Source organism: Schistocerca gregaria, chromosome 1, assembly GCF_023897955.1.
Source record: "Schistocerca gregaria isolate iqSchGreg1 chromosome 1, iqSchGreg1.2, whole genome shotgun sequence".
NCBI classification, from domain to species: Eukaryota; Metazoa; Arthropoda; class Insecta; order Orthoptera; family Acrididae; genus Schistocerca; species Schistocerca gregaria.
The window spans coordinates 332,116,936-332,139,849 of NC_064920.1; the positions used below are offsets into that span (position 1 = coordinate 332,116,936).

Consider the following 22,914-nt stretch of genomic DNA (forward strand, 5'->3'; position numbering starts at 1 on the left):
GTAGATGTAGATGTGCAGATGTAGATTTCCTCACCTCTTCTTGACCTACTAAGGAGGTGGCCATGCAGACTTGAGATTTCAGCTTCAGTGCCAAGGTCGTCAGATCAGCCAGCCCAAAGCTCACCCGTTCAACCTCCCACCATGATCTGCTCACTATAAGGCTCAGCCCCTATCGGCTCCTGCTAAATCACAGGTCCCAAAATCGGACACCCAGGCATCCAAAAAAAGAGCCTACTCGCGAAGATTTTTTATGTACCCAGACGGCACAACCCTTGTCAATGTCCTGCTTCCAAGAAGGCTCATACCCCTTGCGGGTCCGGGGTAAGAATAGGCCCGAGGTATTCCTGCCTGTCGTAAGAGGTGACTAAAAGGAGTCCCTCCCCCTTAAGGGGGTAGTTTGCACCTGCGTCCGGAGACAGACGGTTCAACGATTTACATTTGTGGTCACTTTGGTTTTTCGCTTATTCTGGTTTCTTCCTTCCTTTGTTTGTTTCTTTTCTTTGTCCTTCTCCCTCTCTCATTGTCTTCCTTACTTTTTACCTTTCCTTCTTCTCCTTGCGTTCTTCTCCACCCTATGGTCTCCGCCTCGGCGTTTGAGACAGCCTGTCCTTTCTCTCCCTCTCTTCCTTATTCTCATTTCCTCCCTGTGTGTGCCTGAAGGCCGACCCATGCTTTGGCACGCGTAGCCGGTGGTGGGGTAAAGCGTAATTCCGTGCCCGGGGTAGACAAGTAGGGCCGATGCATACCCCTTGGTAAAGGCCAGGCCTGGGGAGGGGTGATTGCCCGAGCTGACACCTTCCGACCATGCCGATTGGTCCCTCCGTCCGTTTCTCGGGAGGTGTGACCTGAGGTGTAAACATTCGCCTAAGGCTGGAGCGCCCTATGAGAGGGTCCCCACAAGGAAGGAGTGCGCCATCGGAGACGCTGGCTATCATGGGGGATTAATCCGCAATGCCTCTCTCTTCTCTCTAGACTTCTGCCCAAAAACGGAAACTTGACCAGCCACCAGTAACAAAAGTATTACCCCCTGCCTCAAAGTTCCTCGTAGTTTCTAGATCTGAGGACGGAAAGGATTTTTCATCTGTCGTTATTCAGAAGGTCGTAGATGACATAGCCAGACCTATCAAGCCTTGTACCAGGATGCGTAATGGTACCTGGTTGTTGGAAACTGAGAGCGCTTTTCAGGCACAAAAACTCCTTCCACCATCGTTGTCTCTCTCCCTCTGTCCCTCTCTCCCTCTGTCCCTCTCTCTCCCTCTGTCCCTCTCTCCCTCTGTCCCTCTCTCCCTCTGTCCCTCTCTCCCTCTGTCCCTCTGTCCCTCTCTCCCTCTGTCCCTCTCTCCCTCTGTCCCTCTGTCCCTCTGTCCCTCTGTCCCTCTGTCCCTCTGTCCCTCTGTCCCTCTGTCCCTCTGTCCCTCTGTCCCTCTGTCCCTCTGTCCCTCTGTCCCTCTGTCCCTCTCTCCCTCTGTCCCTCTGTCCCTCTCTCCCTCTGTCCCTCTCTCCCTCTGTCCCTCTCTCCCTCTGTCCCTCTCTACCTCTCTACCTCTCTACCTCTCTACCTCTCTACCTCTCTACCTCTCTACCTCTCTACCTCTCTACCTCTCTCCCCTCTCTACCTCTCTACCTCTCTCCCCCTCTCTCTCTCTCTCTCTCTCTCTCTCTCTCTCTCTCTCCTCTCTCTCTCTCTCTCTCTCTCTCTCTCTTTCTTCCTCCCCCTCCCTCCCCCCCTCTCCCCCCGTCGCTCTCTCTCACTCTACCCCCCCGTCGCTCTCTCTCACTCTACCCCCCCGTCGCTCTCTCTCACTCTACCCCCCCGTCGCTCTCTCTCACTCTACCCCCCCGTCGCTCTCTCTCACTCTACCCCCCCCGTCGCTCTCTCTCACTCTACCCCCCCGTCGCTCTCTCTCACTCTACCCCCCCGTCGCTCTCTCTCACTCTACCCCCCCGTCGCTCTCTCTCACTCTACCCCCCCGTCCTCTCTCTCACTCTACCCCCCCCGTCGCTCTCTCTCACTCTACCCCCCCGTCGCTCTCTCTCACTCTACCCCCCCCGTCGCTCTCTCTCACTCTACCCCCCCCGTCGCTCTCTCTCACTCTACCCCCCCGTCGCTCTCTCTCACTCTACCCCCCCCGTCGCTCTCTCTCACTCTACCCCCCCGTCGCTCTCTCTCACTCTACCCCCCGTCGCTCTCTCTCACTCTAACCCCCCCGTCGCTCTCTCTCACTCTACCCCCCCCGTCGCTCTCTCTCACTCTACCCCCCCGTCGCTCTCTCTCACTCTACCCCCCCCGTCGCTCTCTCTCACTCTACCCCCCCGTCGCTCTCTCTCACTATACCCCCCCCCGTCGCTCTCTCTCACTATACCCCCCCCCCCGTCGCACTCTCACTATAACCCCCCCCCCCCGTCGCACTCTCACTATACCCCCCCCCCGTCGCTCTCTCTCACTATACCCCCCCCCCCCGTCGCTCTCTCTCACTATACCCCCCCCCCCCGTCGCTCTCTCTCACTATACCCCCCCCCGTCGCTCTCTCTCACTATACCCCCCCCCCCGTCGCTCTCTCTCACTATACCCCCCCCCCGTCGCTCTCTCTCACTCTACCCCCCCGTCGCTCTCTCTCACTCTACCCCCCCCGTCGCTCTCTCTCACTCTACCCCCCCCGTCGCTCTCTCTCACTCTACCCCCCCCGTCGCTCTCTCTCACTCTACCCCCCCGTCGCTCTCTCTCTCTTTCTTCCTCCCCCTCCCTCCCCCCCTCTCCCCCCGTCGCTCTCTCTCACTCTACCCCCCCGTCGCTCTCTCTCACTCTACCCCCCCGTCGCTCTCTCTCACTCTACCCCCCCGTCGCTCTCTCTCACTCTACCCCCCCGTCGCTCTCTCTCACTCTACCCCCCCGTCGCTCTCTCTCACTCTACCCCCCCGTCGCTCTCTCTCACTCTACCCCCCCGTCGCTATCTCCCACTCTCCCCCCCCGTCGCTCTCTCTCACTCTACCCCCCCGTCCTCTCTCTCACTCTACCCCCCCGTCGCTCTCTCTCACTCTACCCCCCCGTCGCTCTCTCTCACTCTACCCCCCCGTCGCTCTCTCTCACTCTACCCCCCCGTCGCTCTCTCTCACTCTACCCCCCCGTCGCTCTCTCTCACTCTACCCCCCCGTCGCTCTCTCTCACTCTACCCCCCCCGTCGCTCTCTCTCACTCTACCCCCCGTCGCTCTCTCTCACTCTACCCCCCGTCGCTCTCTCTCACTCTACCCCCCCCGTCGCTCTCTCTCACTCTACCCCCCCGTCGCTCTCTCTCACTCTACCCCCCCGTCGCTCTCTCTCTCTCTACCCCCCCGTCGCTCTCTCTCACTCTACCCCCCCCGTCGCTCTCTCTCACTATACCCCCCCCGTCGCTCTCTCTCACTATACCCCCCCCCCGTCGCACTCTCACTATACCCCCCCCCCCCCGTCGCTCTCTCTCACTATACCCCCCCCCCCGTCGCTCTCTCTCACTATACCCCCCCCCCGTCGCTCTCTCTCACTATACACCCCCCCCCCCCGTCGCTCTCTCTCACTATACCCCCCCCCGTCGCTCTCTCTCACTATACCCCCCCCCCGTCGCTCTCTCTCACTCTACCCCCCCGTCGCTCTCTCTCACTCTACCCCCCCGTCGCTCTCTCTCACTCTACCCCCCCCGTCGCTCTCTCTCACTCTACCCCCCCGTCGCTCTCTCTCACTCTACCCCCCCGTCGCTCTCTCTCACTCTACCCCCCCGTCGCTCTCTCTCACTCTACCCCCCCGTCGCTCTCTCTCACTCTACCCCCCCGTCGCTCTCTCTCACTCTACCCCCCCGTCGCTCTCTCTCACTCTACCCCCCCGTCGCTCTCTCTCACTCTACCCCCCCCGTCGCTCTCTCTCACTCTACCCCCCCCGTCGCTCTCTCTCACTCTACCCCCCCGTCGCTCTCTCTCACTATACCCCCCCCCCGTCGCTCTCTCTCACTATACCCCCCCCCCGTCGCTCTCTCTCACTATACCCCCCCCCCCGTCGCTCTCTCTCACTATACCCCCCCCCGTCGCTCTCTCCCACTCTCCCCCCCCCCCCCGTCGCTCTCTCCCACTCTCCCCCCCCCCGTCGCTCTCTCCCACTCTCCCCCCCCCGTCGCTCTCTCCCACTCTCCCCCCCCCCCGTCGCTCTCATCCCACTCTCCCCCCCCCGTCGCTCTCTCCCACTCTCCCCCCCGTCGCTCTCTCCCACTCCCCCCCCCCGTCGCTCTCTCCCACTCTCCCCCCCCCGTCGCTCTCTCCCACTCTCCCCCCCCGTCGCTCTCTCCCACTCTCCCCCCCCGTCGCTCTCTCCCACTCTCCCCCCCCGTCGCTCTCTCCCACTCTCCCCCCCCCGTCGCTCTCTCCCACTCTCCCCCCCCGTCGCTCTCTCCCACTCTCCCCCCCGTCGCTCTCTCCCACTCTCCCCCCCGTCGCTCTCTCCCACTCTCCCCCCCCGTCGCTCTCTCCCACTCTCCCCCCCCGTCGCTCTCTCCCACTCCCCCCCCCCCCGTCGCTATCTCCCACTCCCCCCCCCGTCGCTATCTCCCACTCTCCCCCCCCGTCGCTATCTCCCACTCTCCCCCCCCCGTCGCTCTCTCCCACTCCCCCCCCGTCGCTCTCTCCCACTCCCCCCCCGTCGCTCTCTCCCACTCTCCCCCCCCTGTCGCTCTCTCCCACTCTCCCCCCCCTGTCGCTCTCTCCCACTCTCCCCCCCTGTCGCTCTCTCCCACTCTCCCCCCCCTGTCGCTCTCTCCCACTCTCCCCCCCCGTCGCTCTCTCCCACTCTCCCCCCCCCCGTCGCTCTCTCCCACTCTCCCCCCCCCCGTCGCTCTCTCCCACTCTCCCCCCCGTCGCTCTCTCCCACTCTCCCCCCCGTCGCTCTCTCCCACTCTCCCCCCCCGTCGCTCTCTCCCACTCTCCCACCCCCCCGTCGCTCTCTCCCACTCTCCCCCCCCCGTCGCTCTCACCCCCTCTAGCCCCCGTCGCTCTCACCCCCTCTAGCCCCCGTCGCTCTCTCCCCCTCTAGCCCCCGTCGCTCTCTCCCCCTCTAGCCCCCGTCGCTCTCTCCCCCTCTAGCCCCCGTCGCTCTCTCCCCCTCTAGCCCCCGTCGCTCTCTCCCCCTCTAGCCCCCGTCGCTCTCTCCCCCTCTAGCCCCCGTCGCTCTCTCCCCCTCTAGCCCCCGTCGCTCTCTCCCCCTCTAGCCCCCGTCGCTCTCTCCCCCTCTAGCCCCCGTCGCTCTCTCCCCCTCTAGCCCCCGTCGCTCTCTCCCCCTCTAGCCCCCGTCGCTCTCTCCCCCTCTAGCCCCCGTCGCTCTCTCCCCCTCTAGCCCCCGTCGCTCTCTCCCCCCCCAAGCGCCCGTCGCTCTCTCCCCCCCTCTAGCCCCCGTCGCTCTCTCCCCCCCCAAGCGCCCGTCGCTCTCTCCCCCCCCCAAGCGCCCGTCGCTCTCTCCCCCCCCAAGCGCCCGTCGCTCTCTCCCCCCCCAAGCGCCCGTCGCTCTCTCCCCCCCCAAGCGCCCGTCGCTCTCTCCCCCCCAAGCGCCCGTCGCTCTCTCCCCCCCCAAGCGCCCGTCGCTCTCTCCCCCCCAAGCGCCCGTCGCTCTCTCCCCCCCCAAGCGCCCGTCGCTCTCTCCCCCCCCAAGCGCCCGTCGCTCTCTCCCCCCCAAGCGCCCGTCGCTCTCTCCCCCCCAAGCGCCCGTCGCTCTCTCCCCCCCAAGCGCCCGTCGCTCTCTCCCCCCCAAGCGCCCGTCGCTCTCTCCCCCCCAAGCGCCCGTCGCTCTCTCCCCCCCCTAGCGCCCGTCGCTCTCTCCCCCCCCTAGCGCCCGTCGCTCTCTCCCCCCCTAGCGCCCGTCGCTCTCTCCCCCCCCCTAGCGCCCGTCGCTCTCTCCCCCCCCCTAGCGCCCGTCGCTCTCTCCCCCCCCCTAGCGCCCGTCGCTCTCTCCCCCCCCCTAGCGCCCGTCGCTCTCCCCCCCCCCTAGCGCCCGTCGCTCTCCCCCCCCCCTAGCGCCCGTCGCTCTCCCCCCCCCCCTAGCGCCCGTCGCTCTCCCCCCCCCTAGCGCCCGTCGCTCTCCCCCCCCCCCCCCCTAGCGCCCGTCGCTCTCCCCCCCCCCCTAGCGCCCGTCGCTCTCCCCCCCCCCCTAGCGCCCGTCGCTCTCCCCCCCCCTAGCGCCCGTCGCTCTCCCCCCCCCTAGCGCCCGTCGCTCTCCCCCCCCCTAGTGCCCGTCGCTCTCCCCCCCCCCCTAGCGCCCGTCGCTCTCCCCCCCCCCTAGCGCCCGTCGCTCTCCCCCCCCCTAGCGCCCGTCGCTCTCCCCCCCCCCCCTAGCGCCCGTCGCTCTCCCCCCCCCCCCCTAGCGCCCGTCGCTCTCCCCCCCCCCCCCCCTAGCGCCCGTCGCTCTCCCCCCCCCCAGCGCCCGTCGCTCTCCCCCCCCCAGCCCCCGTCGCTCTCTCCCCCCCAGCCCCCGTCGCTCTCTCCCACCCCAGCCCCCGTCGCTCTCTCCCACGCTAGCCCCCGTCGCTCTCTCCCACGCTAGCCCCCGTCACTCTCTCCCACTCCCCCCCCACCCCGTCTCTCTCTCCCACTCCCCCCCACCCCGTCTCTCTCTCCCACTCCCCCCACCCCGTCTCTCTCTCCCACTCCTCCCTCCCCCGTCTCTCTCTCCCACTCCTCCCTCCCCCGTCTCTCTCTCCCACTCCTCCCTCCCCCGTCTCTCTCTCCCACTCCTCCCTCCCCCGTCTCTCTCTCCCACTCCTCCCTCCCCCGTCTCTCTCTCCCACTCCTCCCTCCCCCGTCTCTCTCTCCCACTCCTCCCTCCCCCGTCTCTCTCTCCCACTCCTCCCTCCCCCGTCTCTCTCTCTCTCTCTCTCTCTCTCTCTCTCTCTCTCTCTCTCTCTGATTAGCTATTCTTTCTTTGAAAGAAAACGGTCGATCTCCTTCGCCATTCTTCCTTAATCAGAGATCTGCTGCGTTGGCAATGATTTTATCCTATGATGATTTCGTAGCGAATGCTAGTGCAGTTACTGGAGCTAATTTAATCGTTTCCTCCTGACTGAATAACGGAACGAAACTTTGTGAGAAACTGACTTCAACATTGGCACAGAGTTTCTGCACGCAGGAGCGGTGTTACTCAGGAATTTCTTGCTAAACAGGTCTTATGTCGTGTTCCCACTTAATGGTTCATTTGGAATTTAAGACTTCCCTCGAGATGTGTTGGTATTTGCTGGCGTTAATTATCGTGTAGGAAAACCGTTAACCGTTTTCATTTTCAGCTGTTTGTTTGGGCATACTATGTCCTGATGTGGTGGTGCAGACGCAATGTATCTTTTCTCGCCCCCCCCCCCCCCCCCCTCCCGTTTCATCTAGTGCACTTAGATACGAACTGGAACGAGTTCCGAATGGATGTCTTGAAGCATTATAAAAAACATACCTAAGTTAACTTAAATAAGTGTAACGAAGGGGATGAGAAGTCATTTATAATTTTACTTTCTCTTTGTCTGTGTCTACGTTTTGGCGCCGAATGGCGCCATAATCTTCTGTCAAACAATGCAAGCGTGTTTTTATGAATGATACCACAAAAGGCCAACAGGGAGCAGCACCGGAATGTTGCATAAATGAAGACCTGTAACCGAAAATTTGGAACTGGACGCTGAACAGCCTACTACTCAAGGAAATTATACCGAAATGATTGTTTATAAACAAAAGGAATACAGAGTGCCCCACAAAAATGTAGACATCCTTTGATAGACAGTATTAATGGAAAAAATGACATAAAGTTAAATTGCTGTACTAGGAGGAGGCTATTTTGTGCGTACAAAGCGACCCCCATTAGCAGCCAAACAACGCTCATGCCGCTGAACTGTAGTCCGAACTAGGGATGTCAGTTTTGCCAGTGTTGATAGCTCCACAGGACGCCTCTACGGTTTCTCGTAGCTCGTTTAGTATAGCAGGCTTCTGTTGGTAAACTTATTTGTTCAAGGTCCCCAACAGGTACAGGTCAAAAGGTGTAAGATTTGGAAACCGTGATGGGTACTAAAAGGTTCCTTTTCGACCTATCCGTCGTCCCGGTAGGTTTTCATTCAAGTAGGATATGATATCGCTGGTAACTAGGCAGAGCGCCATCTTGTTGTCGGTAAACTCTGCATTTCCTAACACCTCTCGCGTGGTAGGTATAATAAATGTTTGCAGCATATGAAGGTACACCTCAGCAGTTACGGTATCTTCAAAGAAGAATGGGTCAATCAAACCACACCACACATTAACACCCGGTAGATTAACATGTTTGTCCACGTGAATGTGAGGATCTTCAGGATCCCAGTGTCCACAATTGCGGCGGTTTACAGTTCCGTTCAGTTTGAATTGGGTCTCGTCAGACCAGATACGCATCCCTGCAGACCGTTCATCCTCGCAAGGCATGCCTTCAAACCACTCGCAATACTCCATCCTTCGATCCGGGTCGTCCTCGTTCACAGATTGCAGCGATCTTGGAACGTACACTTTCCCCTTTGCAGCCTCCAGAATACGTCATGTGCATGATTGGCTCAACCCACTTTCACGTGCACCCTGCTTCAGACTTTTGGGTGACCTTGTAAACTACAGGTACACAGCAGCGCTGGAAGCTGGACTTGCTCACCTGTTTGATCGGCCAAACCTTTACTTCTGCATATCATGAACAGTAGCGTCAGCTTCAGATTTATCCCAAACACAATAAATTGTTGTACGTGTTGGTGGCTGAGTTCTGTATACATTAAGTCACTGCCATTGTAACTCCATGTTTTCGTACTTCCAGCACCACCTCAGTACGGCCTTTCGTTGCTCAAATGGCAGTCTTAGTTCATTCATTCCTACACTGTCATCTGCTGGAAAACTTGTGCAAAGATCTGCTGAGAAAACAATGGACTACGCTACCGCGCAAAATTGCAGCTATGTCATTTTGTTCCAAAGATATTATCAAGAGCGTCTATTTTTCTGGACCTCTCTGTATATTGTAATACTGTGTCTTGAGAACCTTTTTCTTGCTTACTGATGGACATTGTATATGGACAAAAAATACGCCCAGACTGTCGCGCATGTTAGCACACCTATTGAAGGATCCGAGGGGGGAGCCGGCCGCGAATCGAATCCGCCCAGAGGATCAACTACGAGGGCCGGTGTGCCGGCCGGCCCAGATGTGGTTTTAAGGCGGTTTCCCACATGCGACTCGGTGATACCGGTTGGTGCCCACGTCCCGCCTCAGTTACACGGACCACAAACATTTCGATAACGTTCTGTACTTTCACGTGCTATAACACTACACGGGAAAACATGGGAGGGAGGGGACACACAAATTCAGTTCCGGGGTGGATGTTTAATGATGCATTAATATTTGTTTTGATAGAGTACTGGGCGCAAAATTTAATTTTATACGTTTCTTTTTCACGTCTTGAAATACTGATGGTCGGATATTACGAAAGCTAGCGAACTCCAGTGCGAAACATTTACTTAGGTCGAAGACTTTTTTAGATCAGTGTACCGCAATGAAATTTCGTCAGTGAAGAATATTTCACGAATTCGATCATACTGCACCTTTGTGCTTAAACGTCCGAAGGAAAGCTGCAACCTTATTATAAAGATCATATTACTCGTAAGGTGTCTTTAGCGGCTAAAGGGTTTGCAGTGCTGGAACTGTAATATTTTCCTCACATCTTATAGTATTGACCACTTGCTGTCACAACCAAGTCATTTTATGGAATATCTGTCTCTTAGGAGAACTTAGCTTTTCACTAGAACACAAGAGCTGTCGCAAATACATGCGCTAATGAGGGCTGGGTTAACATGGTTTGTGTGTCTAGCTAAGAGTATTGAGTAGTTTCCTTGGCAGTGATGTAATCCAGTCAACGAAGGAAAGTTACGAGAAAAATACGTGTAGTCGTAATTTTTTGTATAGTGGTAGCAAGAGTGCTATGAACAACATAATAAGTCCTGATCGTTGAGGAGGGGTGGGGTACATTTAAAGGTAACTTTTTACTTTATTTTAATAATTCGAAAATCGTTTTTTTAGAGATAATGTTTCCGAGTACAAAATTAAACTTTAGTAAGTTTACTACATAACTATGTTCACTTCTTTTCCCTCTAGGGCTAATATCTTCTGCATTGCAGAGGATTGAAAAATCGCCACTTAATAAAAATAGTGTTTTAATGGTACAAAATTGCTTATTGCTAAATGAAGTGTGTTAAGAAAAACATTAAATGCGGGTACCCACGTTTGAACACAATAGAACCGTATGAAGAGATAAACTGTGTTCTGACTGATGGGGCCAGGAGGCGGAGGGGGTAGGGGGGGAGGCTGTTATAGACACGTCACGTGAGGAGAGGCAGATCACCGGGTTGTCATCAAAATGAGTCCTCATTCCCTCTACTCCACTGCACTACAAGAAACAACTAAAGGGTGTTTCATAAGGTTGTACGGACCCATCCACATGAATCATTCCCGCTGCTGCCTCTGTTCTGCAGGATTTTTGAATACGTGAAATAGTCTTGGTCATGGATTGTGACATTTTGTTGTGGTTTTTGTACCGCCGTGCTACAGTACTGTGGCACGGATATTTCGATGTGCAAGGGGGTGATGCCATGTACCAGAGAACAAACAAAAAATGAGTTAGGTAACTTCTTTCGACGTGATACTTAAAACTTTAACTGTATCGTGACCTAACATGGGATTGCCAGGTTTACAGGTCCGTCTATTTTCGACGTTTAGGAGCAAATGGAGAAAGACAAACTTATAGTGAAGGCGTTACAGTGTCACAGGACACCCATGAGAGGCGTGGATTTTGGAACTCGTTAGGATGCTCGTAGCAAAACACTCGAAAAACTCAGGAGTCTTTAAGTAATGCTATTTCTTTGTAATCATACCAACTACTACACTGATGGCTAATTCTGGGTATTAGAAAAAGCAAAAGGTGCAACTGGTTGCACAACAGACGGTAGTGTTTGAGTCCTTGAGGTGAGAGGTAACAGAAGTAGCAAACACTAGCAGCATTATAAACCGCTCAAGTAAGAAAAACAAGACTTGTCGGAGGCTGACAACGGACATGGAGCTGGCACACCAACGATCTACTCAGGACTCTGTCTGAATATGAAAAACAAGGGTTTTTAAAGGATTGTGGCGTCACATTATTTATTGCTGAGGCTTGCCATTTTGCCAGCATTTACAGCCATCGGCCCGACGTGGGGCTCTGCACCTACCTCATGCCTCTGACCAACCACGTTTGGGTCGTTTCTGTCTTACTCTGTAGGCAGGGTTGTCTCTGGCCTTGGCGTAACAAAATAAACATTCGGTAGCAACAGCGTACAGCTGAATACTGAATGTCAGTACCTTCACATTGTGGTTCGCAAAAATAGTGTTTCACGTCACTTGGACGCGTCCTCAGGCCTCACGCAAGTGGGGCACTTTATCCCAGTTAGCATCTCACGGTAACCTGTGTAAAGCCAGTGATACTATGGTTCTCAGGGAAAGTATCAAGCTCGATGCCTTTTGCTTGTTTGTGACCATCTACTACAGTAACGCCTTACAACCTTTGAGTGGATTCGCTGAAGAGAAACTCCCCCCCCCCCACCACACACACACACACATACACATAGCAACCCAGACCACCTGCCATTCGCAGAGCTGTAGCGTTACTGTTTACCTCTGGTAACGTAACGCTAACACATTTGGCTGCTCTCTGATATACATATGCTAGTAATATACTAACATTTCTTGATCAGCTGCCATTCAGTTTATTCTCTTCTCAGCGCCAAGGAACCACAACAGCAAACATAAAATATATTTATATAAATAAGTTTTATCCCAGTTACAACACACAAGAATGAATCCAGTTACTGATTTCAGTCTGTCATGAACATCCTCAAGAGATGACACGTGTCTGCGTGCGTGCTTCGAAAGGTCGGCTTTTTTCCGGAGGTCGGGTGACAAAGGCAAAATACCACCTCAGAGATCGATACTTAACAATGGAGATTCTGTTTCTCGAGATGTCGGTATATCTCGGGGTGTCGACTTCCCTTTTTTTTCCGAGGTTTCAGTGTGTTTCGTGGTATCGATATCGAATTTTTCGAGTTGACATATTTTGTGGGGTCGATATTTTTCGGGGTGTCGATATTTATTAGGGTGTGGCCTTCTTTTTTTTTCCCGAGGCTTCGATGTGTTTCGTGGTATTGATATAAATATCTGTTTACGATGTCTACATTTTTCCGTGTGTAGTTTTTTTTTTCCGAGGTATGGATATCGGTGTTTCTCGAGGTAGTGATTCATTTTGGGATATTAATTTTTCGCGATATTGATTTTTCGGGGGTATTGATTTTTCTGGATATTGATTTTTTGGGGGATATTGATTTTTCGGGATATCGAGATATCGAAACTTTCTGCGATAAAGATTTTTTCGAGGTACTGGTATTTTGCGAGACTTGGGTATTTTGGCTTTTTGCGAGGTTTTGGCTTTTTGCGAGATACGGGTAATTTGCGAGATACGGGTAATTTGCGAGATACGGGTAATTTGCGAGATACGGGTAATTTGCGAGATACGGTATTGATTTATTTCGAGGTGTCGCTTGTTGCAGTGGGAAAATGGACTTGGAACTAATATTATTCACAAAGTCCACACACTATTGTTGTAAATGCTCATCACATACTGTTTTTTACATTTCTAGCAACTTTTTATGGTTTTTCTCTTCATTTTGTTTGAGTTTTGCATACGAGTCACAACGGTTTTCAGCTGTCCAGAGGCTTTTCGTTTAGGCTGAACATCCACTTGTTCAGGAATCGAACGGGAGCTTCTTCCATGATACACTCAATACCCGAATTCGCGGAAAATTTTTTCAGTCAATTAGGATTTGATGATCTACAGATAATGGAAAGCATTGCCAAATGTTTTCTGAGTACCACTAGAAACATTTTGCGGCTATGAAACACTTTTTTGCTTTGGGATTGTTATCTGTGTCAATGATGTATGCCAGGTAAGCAAATATCCAGAATCTCCTATCAAAAATGCTAGTGACCATCTCTGTGTCCTCCTTCTTACACTGTAATGAGAACACAACTTGTCCACCCTCCTTTTGTGCTTTTATTATAATGTATAACATCTGGCTTTGAAAGAGGGCCAGGTAGAGGATGCATTGCAGATAATTTAGAACCGCTTTCTTCTTCTTCTTCTACTTCTTCTTCTTTTTCAGAACATACGAACACAGAGAAACGTTATCTTAACTAAATCCTAATACAGATTAGTATGAACTTTTTCGTTTCTGGTGTAATCTTTTTTGATTTCTCCCTTGTTTTAACTAATACCAATTTTCCAATTGGGAAATTGGAGCCTTGGTGGATACTTAGCATCATGGCGCCTTGTACGTTCCAATGCTTTTTTCTTAATGTTTTCTCTAGCAATTTTTTCTTTTACACGCAGTGCCACGTCTACAATAACTGGAAGCTCTACCAAGTCAAACAGCAAATTGTCTGGTCTTACCCCCCACACCAATTCACAAGGAGCGAAACCTGTAGCCTCATGATTTACATTACTGATGACATTCTGAAAATATTTTATATATTGTGCCCATGACGTATGTTTTCTATGACAATAAGTACGACATAAGCTTTTCAACTCCTTCATGATTTTTTTGCACATGTTTCCTTGTGAAAAATACTCTGAAATCTTTATGTGCTCAGTGTTCCTGCTTTCTAAACATCCCTTAAATTTGTTGGAGACAAATTGCGGACCATTATCTGACAAGATAGCTTTTGGAACTCCTGTCGTTGTTGTCTTTAGTCCTGAGACTGGTTTGATGCAGCTCTCCATGCTGCTCTATCCTGTGCAAGCTTCTTCATCTCCCAGTACTTACCGCAACCTACATCCTTCTGAATCTGCTTAGTGTATTCATCTCTTGGTCTCCCTCTACGATTTTTACCCTCCACGCTGCCCTCCAATGCTAAATTTGTGATCCCTTGATGCCTCAGAACGTGTCCTACCAACCGATCCCTTCTTCTTGTCATGTTGTGCCACAAACTCCTCTTCTCCCCAATTCTATTCAATACCTCCTCATTAGTTATGTGATCTACCCACCTAATCTTCAACATTCTTCTGTAGCACCACATTTCAAAAGCTTCTATTCTCTTCTTGTCCAAACTATTTATCGCCCATGTTTCACTTCCATACATGGCTAAACTCCATACAAATACTTTCAGGAACAACTTCCTGACATTTAAATCTATACTCGATGTTAACAAATTTCTCTTCTTCATAAACGCTTTCCATGGCATTGCCAGTCTACATTTTATATCCTCTGTACTTCGACAGTCATCAGTTATATTGCTCCCCAAATAGCAAAACTCCTTTACTACTTTAAGTGTCTCATTTCCTAATCAAATTCCCTCAGGATCACCCGACTTAATTTGAGTACATTTGATTATCCTAGTTTTGCTTTTGTTGATGTTCATCTTATATCCTCCTTTCAAGACGCTGTCCATTCTGTTCAACTGCTCTTCCAGGTCCTTTGCTGTCTCTGACAGAATTACAGTGTCATCGGCGAACCTCAACGTTTTTATTTCTTCTCCATGAACTTTAATACCTACTCCGAATTTTTCTTTTGTTTCCTTTACTGCTTGCTCAATATACAGATTGATAACATCGGGGAGAGGCTACAACCCTGTCTCACTCCCTTCCCAACTGCTGCTTCCCTTTCATGCCCCTCGACTCTTGTAACTGCCATCTGGTCTCTGTACAAATTGTAAATGGCCTTTCGCTCCCTGTATTTTACTCCTGCCACCTTTAGAATTTGAAAGAGGGTATTTCAGTCAACATTGTCAAAAGCTTTCTCCAAGTCTACAAATGCTTTTTTCTAAGATAAGTCGTAGGGTCAGTATTGCCTCACGTGTTCCAACATTTCTGCGGAATCCAAACTTATGTTCGCCGAGGTCGGCTTCTATCAGTTTTTCCATTCGTCTGTAAAGAATTCGCGTTAGTATTTTGCAGTTGTGACTTATTAAACTGATATTTCGGTAATTTTCACAACTGTCGACAACTGCTTTCTTTGGGATTGGAATTATTATATTATTCTTGAAGTCTGAGGGAATTTCGCCTGTCTCGTACATCTTGCTCACCAGATGGTAGAGTTTTGTCAGGACTGGCTCTCCCAAGGCTGTCAGTAGATCTAATGGAATGTTGTCTACTCCCGAGGCTTGTTTCGACTGCATTTCTGTATTTTCTCCTTTCATCAATTAAATTCAGTATCTCTTCTGTTACCCAAGGATTTCTAATACCCCTCGTCTTTTTACCTACTTGATCCTCTGCTGCCTTCACTATTTCATCCCTCAGAGCTACACATTCTTCTTCTACTGTATTTCTTTCCCCCATTTGTGACAATTGTTCCCTTATGCTCTCCCTGAAACTCTGTACAACCTCTGGTTCTGTCAGTTTATCCAGGTCCCGTCTCCTTAAATTCCCACTTTTTTTTGCAGTTACTTCAGTTTTAGTCTACAGTTCATAACCAATAGATTGTGGTCAGATTCCACATCTGCCCCTGGAAATGTCCTACAATTTAAAACCTGTTTCCTAAATCTCTGTCTTACCATTAAATAATCTGTCTGATACCTTCTAGTATCTCCAGGATTCTTCCATGTATACAACCTTCTTTTATGACTCTTGAACCAAGTGTTAGCTATGATTAAGTTATGCTCTGTGCAAAATTCTGCCAGACAGCTTCCTCTTTCATTTCCCTCCTCCAATCCATATCCACCCACTATGTTTCCTTCTCTCCCTTTTCCTTCTCTTGAATTCCAGTCACCCATGACTATTAAATTGTCGTCTCCCTTCACTACCTGAATAATTTCTTTTATCTCATCATACATTTGATCAATTTCTTCATCTGCAGAGCTAATTGGCATATAAACTTGTACTACTGTAGTAGGCATGAGCTTCGTGTCTATCTTGGCCACAATAATGCGTTCACTATGCTGTTTGTAGTAGCTTACCTGCATTATTTTTTTATTCATTATTAAACCTACTCCTGAATGATCACTATTTTATTCTGTATTTATAACCCTGTATTCGCCTGACCAAAAGTCTTGTTCCTCCTGTCACCGAACTTCACTAATTCCCACTATATCTAACTTCAACCTATCCATTTCCCTTTTTAAATTTTCTAACCTACCTGCCAGATTAAGGGATCTAACATTCCACGCTCCGATCCTTAGAATGCCAGTTTTCTTTCTCCTGATAACGTCGTCCTCTTGAGTAGTCCCCGCCCGGAGATCCCAATGTGTTACCTCCGGAATATTTTACCCAAGAGTACGCCATCATCATTTAACCATACTTTCAGCCGTTCGCAGTACCAGCACAGCAAGGCCGTTTTGGTTAGTGTTGCAAGGCCAGATCAATCATCCAGACTGTTGCCCCTGCAACTGCTGAAAAGGCTGCTGCCCCTCTTCAGGAACCACATGTTTGTCTGGTCTCTCAACAGATACCCCTCTGCTGTGGTTGCACCTACGGTACAGCCATTTGTATTGCTGAGGCACGCAAGCCTCCCCACCAACGGCAAGGTCTATGGTTCATGGGGGTAGTTGGAACTCCTACACCACAAAATACTCTATCTGCAAACGATTTACTAGCACTTTCGCATTAGTCTTCTTAATTGGGTAAAGTTTCACAAATTTTGTGAACCCATCCACCGACACAAAAACGTATTCACAACCCCCTCGAGACACAGGCAAAGGACCGAACAAATCACAGGCTACAAGATCTAATTTATTCTGTGGCTCAACACTAAAATGTCTCCTTGAACTATTTTGTTATTAGCTCTCACTTTTTGACATCTTTCACACATTTCAACCCTTGCTTTTACTCGTCTCCACATATTATTAAAAATTCTAGTTTCACTGAGTTTAGTTACACATTTTCTGGTCCCATACTGCCCAGACTTATTATGAATATAGTAGAGGAGAAAGCAGTGATAAGTGAACAAGATGAGTGTGTACTGAGGATTGTCCCTTCGGTCTAGTTATTTTTAGTACTGTACTTAACCACCTAGAAACTCTATTTACAACAAAACTGTTAATCCAGAATGAGATTTTCTCTCTGCAGCGGAGTGTGCACTGATATGAAATTTCCTGGCAGATTAAAACTGTGTGCCTGACCGAGACTCGAACTCGGGACCTTTGCCTTCGCGGGCAAGTGCTCTACCATCTGAGCTACCGAAGCACGACTCACGCCCAGTACTCACAACTTTACTTCTGCCAGTATCTGGTCTCCTACCTTCCAAACTTTACAGAAGCTCTCCCGCGAACCTTGCAGAACTAGCACTTCTGAAAGAAAGGATATTGCGGAGTGAAAATCTCATTCTGGAAATATCCCCCAGGCTGTGGCTAAGACATGTCTCCGCAATATCCTTTCTTTCAGGAGTGCTAGTTCGGCAAGGTTCGCGGGAGAGCTTGTGTAAAGTTTGGAAGGTACGAGACGAGATACTGGTAGAAGTAAAGCTGTGAGTACCGGGCGTGAGTCGTGCTTCGTACCTCAGATGGTGGAGCACTTGCCCACGACAGGCACAAGTCGCGAGTTCGAGTCTCGGTCGGGCACACAGTTTTAATCTGCCAGGAAGTTGCAAAACTGTTAATGTTTAAACAATGAAATTCTGAAAGACTGAAGTACACTGAAGAGCCAAAGAAACTGCTACACCTCCCTAATATCGTGTGGGGCCCCCGCGAGCAAGCAGACGGGGCGCAGTACGACGTGGCATGGACTCGACTAATGTCTGAAGTAGTGCTGGAGGAATTGACACCATGAATCCCGCAGGACTGTCCATAAATCGTAAGAATACGAGGGGGGTGGAGATCTCTTCTAAACAGCACGTTGGATAGCATCCTAGATATGTTCAATAATGTTAATGTCTGGGGATTTTTGTGGCCAGCGGAAGTGTTTAAACTCAGAAGAGTGTTCCTGGAACGACTAGCAATTCTAGACTTGGGGGTGTCGCACTGTCTTCTGGAATTGGCCATGTCCATCGGAATGCACAATGGACATGAATGAATGCAGGTGATCAGACAGGATGCTTACGTGCGTGTCACACGTCAGAGTTGTATCTAGACCTATCAGGCATCTTATATCACTCCAGCTGCACATGCCCCACAACATTACTGAGCCTCCACTAGCTTGAACAGTCCCCTGCTGACATGTAGGATCCATGGATTCAGAGGTTGTCTCCATACCCGTACACGTCCGCGCTTGATACAATTTGAAACGAGACTCGTCCGACCAGGCAACGTGTTTCCAGGCATCAACAGTCCATTGTCGGTGTCAATGGGCCCAGGCGAGGCACAAAGCTTTGTCGTGGAGTCATCGAGGGTACACGAGTGGGTCTTCGGCTCCGAAAGCTCTTGTCGATGATTCATTGAATGGTTCGCGCGGTGAGACTCGTTGATGGCCCAGCATTGAAATCTGCAGCAATTTGCGGAAGGGTTGCACGTTGATCGATTCTCTTCAGTCGTCGTTGATCCCATTCTTGCAGGATCTTTTTCCGGCCGCAGCTATGTTGGAGATTTGATGTTTTATGGGAATCCTGAAATTCACGATACACTCGTGAAATGGTCGTACGGGGAAGTCCTCACTTCATCGCTAACTCTATATACTGTGTCCCATCGCTCGTGTTATGACTATTAGCACAACGTTCAAACTCACTTAAATCTCTTTAAACTGCCATTGTAGCAGCAATAACCGATCTAACAACTGCGCCAGATACTTGTCTCCTATAGGCATTGCCGACTGCAGTGCCGTATTCCGCCTGTTCACATATCTCTGTATTTGAATACGCATGCCTGTACCAGTTTCTCTGGCGCTTCAGTGTATGGTCTGAATATTAAGTGGGTTCAGAACTTCGTAAGAGTTGATAATGAGTTAGTCGATCCCCCGTTTTTTGTTGCCCTTCTCATTTCCGCAAAAAGTTCCACGATTGGTATTAGTCTGCTGCCAGTTTCCTAATATTAATCATATAGCGAAAACATGCTAGGAATTGATGACTCGGCTGGTCTGGTAAACCCAAGAACATCGTATGAGTCCAACTTGCTAGGAAAGCACTCACGAACTATTTAGAATTTTCTTAAAGGTATAGATAACCAAAGCCGAGCCAGCGGTTAAGACATGTTTGCATCTTCGGGAGGAATGAGGTTGGAGTAACTGTCGTACTACTATGGTCCAAGTTTCTTACTGTTTTCCCAAATCAGTTCAGGCGAATGCACAAATTCTTTCACGATGGAGGCCATGATTGATTCCTTTCATGCGCACTACTCATTCGAGGTAGTATCAGGCGTTAATGATCTCGACGTACGCTGAATATAAAATTTTCTATCGCTCCTCTGCACCGAGCGTGGTGGCGCAATGGTTGACACACTAGACTCGCATTCGGTCGGACGACAGTTCATACCCACATCCGGCCATCCTGATTTATGTTTTCCTTGATTTCTCTGAATCGCTTCAGGCAAATGCCAGGATAGTTCCTTTGAAAGGGCACGACCACTTTCCTCGTCCATCCATCCCTTGTACGAGCTTCATCTCAAGTGACCTAGTTGTCGACCGGACATCAGTGTTTTAATCTCCCTCTTTGCATTACTCAACTGATTGTACCTGTAACGCTGGATCACTGTTCGTGCGGCATACTTAGATATGTAGGCGTGCAGCAAGTTCTCGCGGCTGGGCGCCATTTAACCGTTACTGTGACCAGTCGGCGGCCTAGCAGCTGGAACATCACTGTACGGGTTTATAGTTTGGCTGGCGCGGAATTACTGGCGTTCGTGTCGCTCAGATGCAGCTCCGTATTCCAGCATGTTATCACTCTACGATACGCGCAGAGTACACAGTAGTAGGTTTGGTAACAACACAAAGGACCCAACGGGTCCCCGGTTTTACTTATGTTACATACTCGTAGTACATAAGTACACAGATGCAACAAATGCTGCTCTTGTACGATGCAATTATCAAGCGTTTTCCATAAATTCAGCTCCAAAGTTTTACGAGAGGTTTAATGCGTTACCAAACGAGAGCGCCAATTGCCGGGCGGAGGTGTTAGTGCAACCGGCAAAGGCGGCGTTAATTTCATTTTTTTCACCCAAGTCTTCCACCAAATACTATTATATGTCAGCTTTGCTTTCATTTTGGTATTTAAAACGATTCCCAAGTCTTCTCCTTCTAAACGTGTAGTCAGATGGGAAATGAGAAGCAAAAATGTAGCATTTCTCTTACATTTTCTGGATTACACCCTTTTAAAAGAATGGACAGATTTTCAGTCCAATGATTGCACACGTCTAGATGGCCATTTACTCTCTCCGTCTGTTTAAAGTCGTGCAATTATTTTACATTACTGGCCATTAAAATTGCTACACCAAGAAGAAATGCAGATGGTAAACGGGTTTTCATTGGACAAATATATTCTACTAGAACTGACATGTGATTACATTTTCACGGAATTTGGGTTCATAGGTCCTGAGAACTCAGTACCCAGAACAACCACCTCTGGCTGTAATAACGGCCTTGATACGCCTGGGCATTGAGTCAAACAGAGCTTGGATGGCGTGTACAGGTACAGCTGCCCATGCAGCTTCAACACAATACCACAGTTCATCAAGAGAAGTGACTGGCATTTTGTGGCGAGCCAGTTGCTCGGCCACCATTGACCAGATGTTTCCAATTGGTGAGAGATCGGGAGAATGTGCTGGCCAGGGCAGCAGTCGAACATTTTGTGTATCCAGAAAGGCCTGTACAGGACCTGCAACATGCGGTCGTGCATTATCCTGCTGAAATGTAGGGTTTCGCAGAGATCGAATGAAGGGTAGAGCCACGGGTCGTAACACATCTGAAATGTAACGTCCACTGTTCAGAGTGCCGTCAATGCGAACAAGAGGAGACTGAGACATGTAACCAATGTCACCCATACCATCACGCCGGGTGATATGCCAGTATGGCGATGACGAATGCACGCTTCCAATGTTTGTTCACTGCGATGTTGCCAAACACAGATGTGACCACCATGATGCTGTAAACAGAACCTGGATTCATCCAAAAAATGACATTTCGCCATTCGTGCACCCAATTTCGTCGTTGAGTGCACCATCGCAGGTGCTCCTGTCTGTGATGCAGCGTCAAGGGTAACTGCAGCCATGGTCTCCAAGCTAATAGTCTGTACTGCTGCAAACGTCGCCGAACTGTTCCTGCAGATGGTTGTTGTCTTGCAAACATCCCCATTTGTTGACTCGGGGATCGAGATGTGGCTGCACGATCTGCTACAGCCCTGCGGATAAGATGCCTGTCATCTCTACTGCTTTGGGATCCTGCACGGCATTCCGTATTCTGCTATCAGTCATTGGATCTCGACCAACGCGAGCAGCATTGTCGCAATACGATAAATGGCAATCGCGATAGGCTACAATTTGATCTTTATCAAAGTCGGAAACGTGATTTTACGCATTTCTCCTCCTTACACGAGGCATCACAACAATGTTTCACCAGGCAACGCCGGTCAACTGCTGATTGTGTATGGGAAATCGGTTGGAAACTTTCCTCATGTCAGCAGGTTGTGTCGCCACTGGCGCCAACCTTGTGTGAATGCACTGAAAAGTAAATGATTTTGCATATCACAGCACCTTCTTCCTGTCTGTTAAATTTCGCGTCTGTAGCATGTCATTTTCGTGGTGTAACAATTTTAATGGCCAGTAGTGTATAACCGTCTAATTCACAACTGTCGCCTGTGAAAGTTCTGTACTCAGAATGTAGTACACAAGCGAGAATATTTGTAGGATTGATCCCTTCCACAGAGCATTTCTCAATAATACGTACTTAAATAACTTGGTTTCTTTTGATGTTTACATATCCGTTAAGGCACTGAGCCGCCTTGGAATACTTTACTAGCCAAAAAATACTGCTATCGGAGCACAAAAAGGCTAATATGCTCCTGGTTAAAAAAAAAAAAAAGCAGAAAAGTGAGGTACCAGGTGCCTTATTCTACCTTCCTCAGCAGCTTCCCCAAAAAGTTTCGCGTGATAACATATTCGCTCTGTTTTTAATATGCTCGCAGCCAGTAGCCTATCGCTGGAAGTCGCTCATGTCCATCCACTCCCAAATGCCTATTCTCACTAACTCAAGTGTGTAATATTTATACTTTGAGCCTGTACTATATGGTGATTACATTGAGACAAGCTTTCTGCTCGGTATACAAATGGGCTGTCCAAAACACTTGATCCTACCTTTCTACCACCAATAGAAGCTGATGTTTGCATGCGTTCCGATGATAGTGCGAAAGGTGGAATGAATCAAACAGTAGCTACTTAATATCTTACAATGTGACTACTTGCCATCAAATACACCCACAATTTTAGCAACTGATAAAGGAATTTTGATTTTTTGTTTAGACATTCTGATAACTCAACGTAACTTTCATTGCAGATCGGCACTTCATAACTGTACAGTCTTCGAAACATAAACAATGCAGAGATAAAATAGGTACATGTGGTTTTTCTCTGTCAATTCAAAACAAAGAATGGGTACACATAATCAGAAATTTGATTTACTGGAAACATAGTTTCATCTAAACTCGTAGTTGTACAATAATGGACTCTCCTAAAAATGTAAAACTCTGAATAAGACGAATGTGTAGATAGTCCCCTCACATTCGTCAGTCATCTACATGTAGAGAGGTGGAAGTTCATATGGTCTCGCTTCAATGCCAGAAACTTCTGCAGAAATGCAGGAAGAGGATCGACACTTAGTATTTAAGGACTGACAGTTAAGCTGGTAGCTGTGAGGTAACTGGTGAGTTGTGGCGCCCTGGAAATATTCTATGTTCGGAGTCAGCGTGGCCGCATTGGGGTCTCTCGGTGGGCCACGTGTTGCTGAACT

At 50.0% G+C, this 22,914-nt stretch overlaps 1 protein-coding gene across 2 annotated transcripts in view; it reads left to right on the forward strand.

Annotated features, from left to right (window-relative positions):
- Positions 1-22,914, forward strand: part of LOC126344146 (nuclear pore complex protein Nup107-like) — a 217,617-nt gene that overhangs the window by 48,619 nt on the left and 146,084 nt on the right. The window contains exon 1 of one of the 2 annotated variants that reach the window (XM_050001998.1): positions 12,152-13,006. The exons of the other annotated variant lie outside the window; for it this stretch is intronic. Within the exon in view, the coding sequence (XP_049857955.1) occupies positions 13,000-13,006 (7 nt within the window). The 5' untranslated portion in view covers positions 12,152-12,999. Of the gene's footprint in view, positions 1-12,151; positions 13,007-22,914 lie in introns of those variants that run through there. 2 annotated transcript variants of the gene reach the window in all.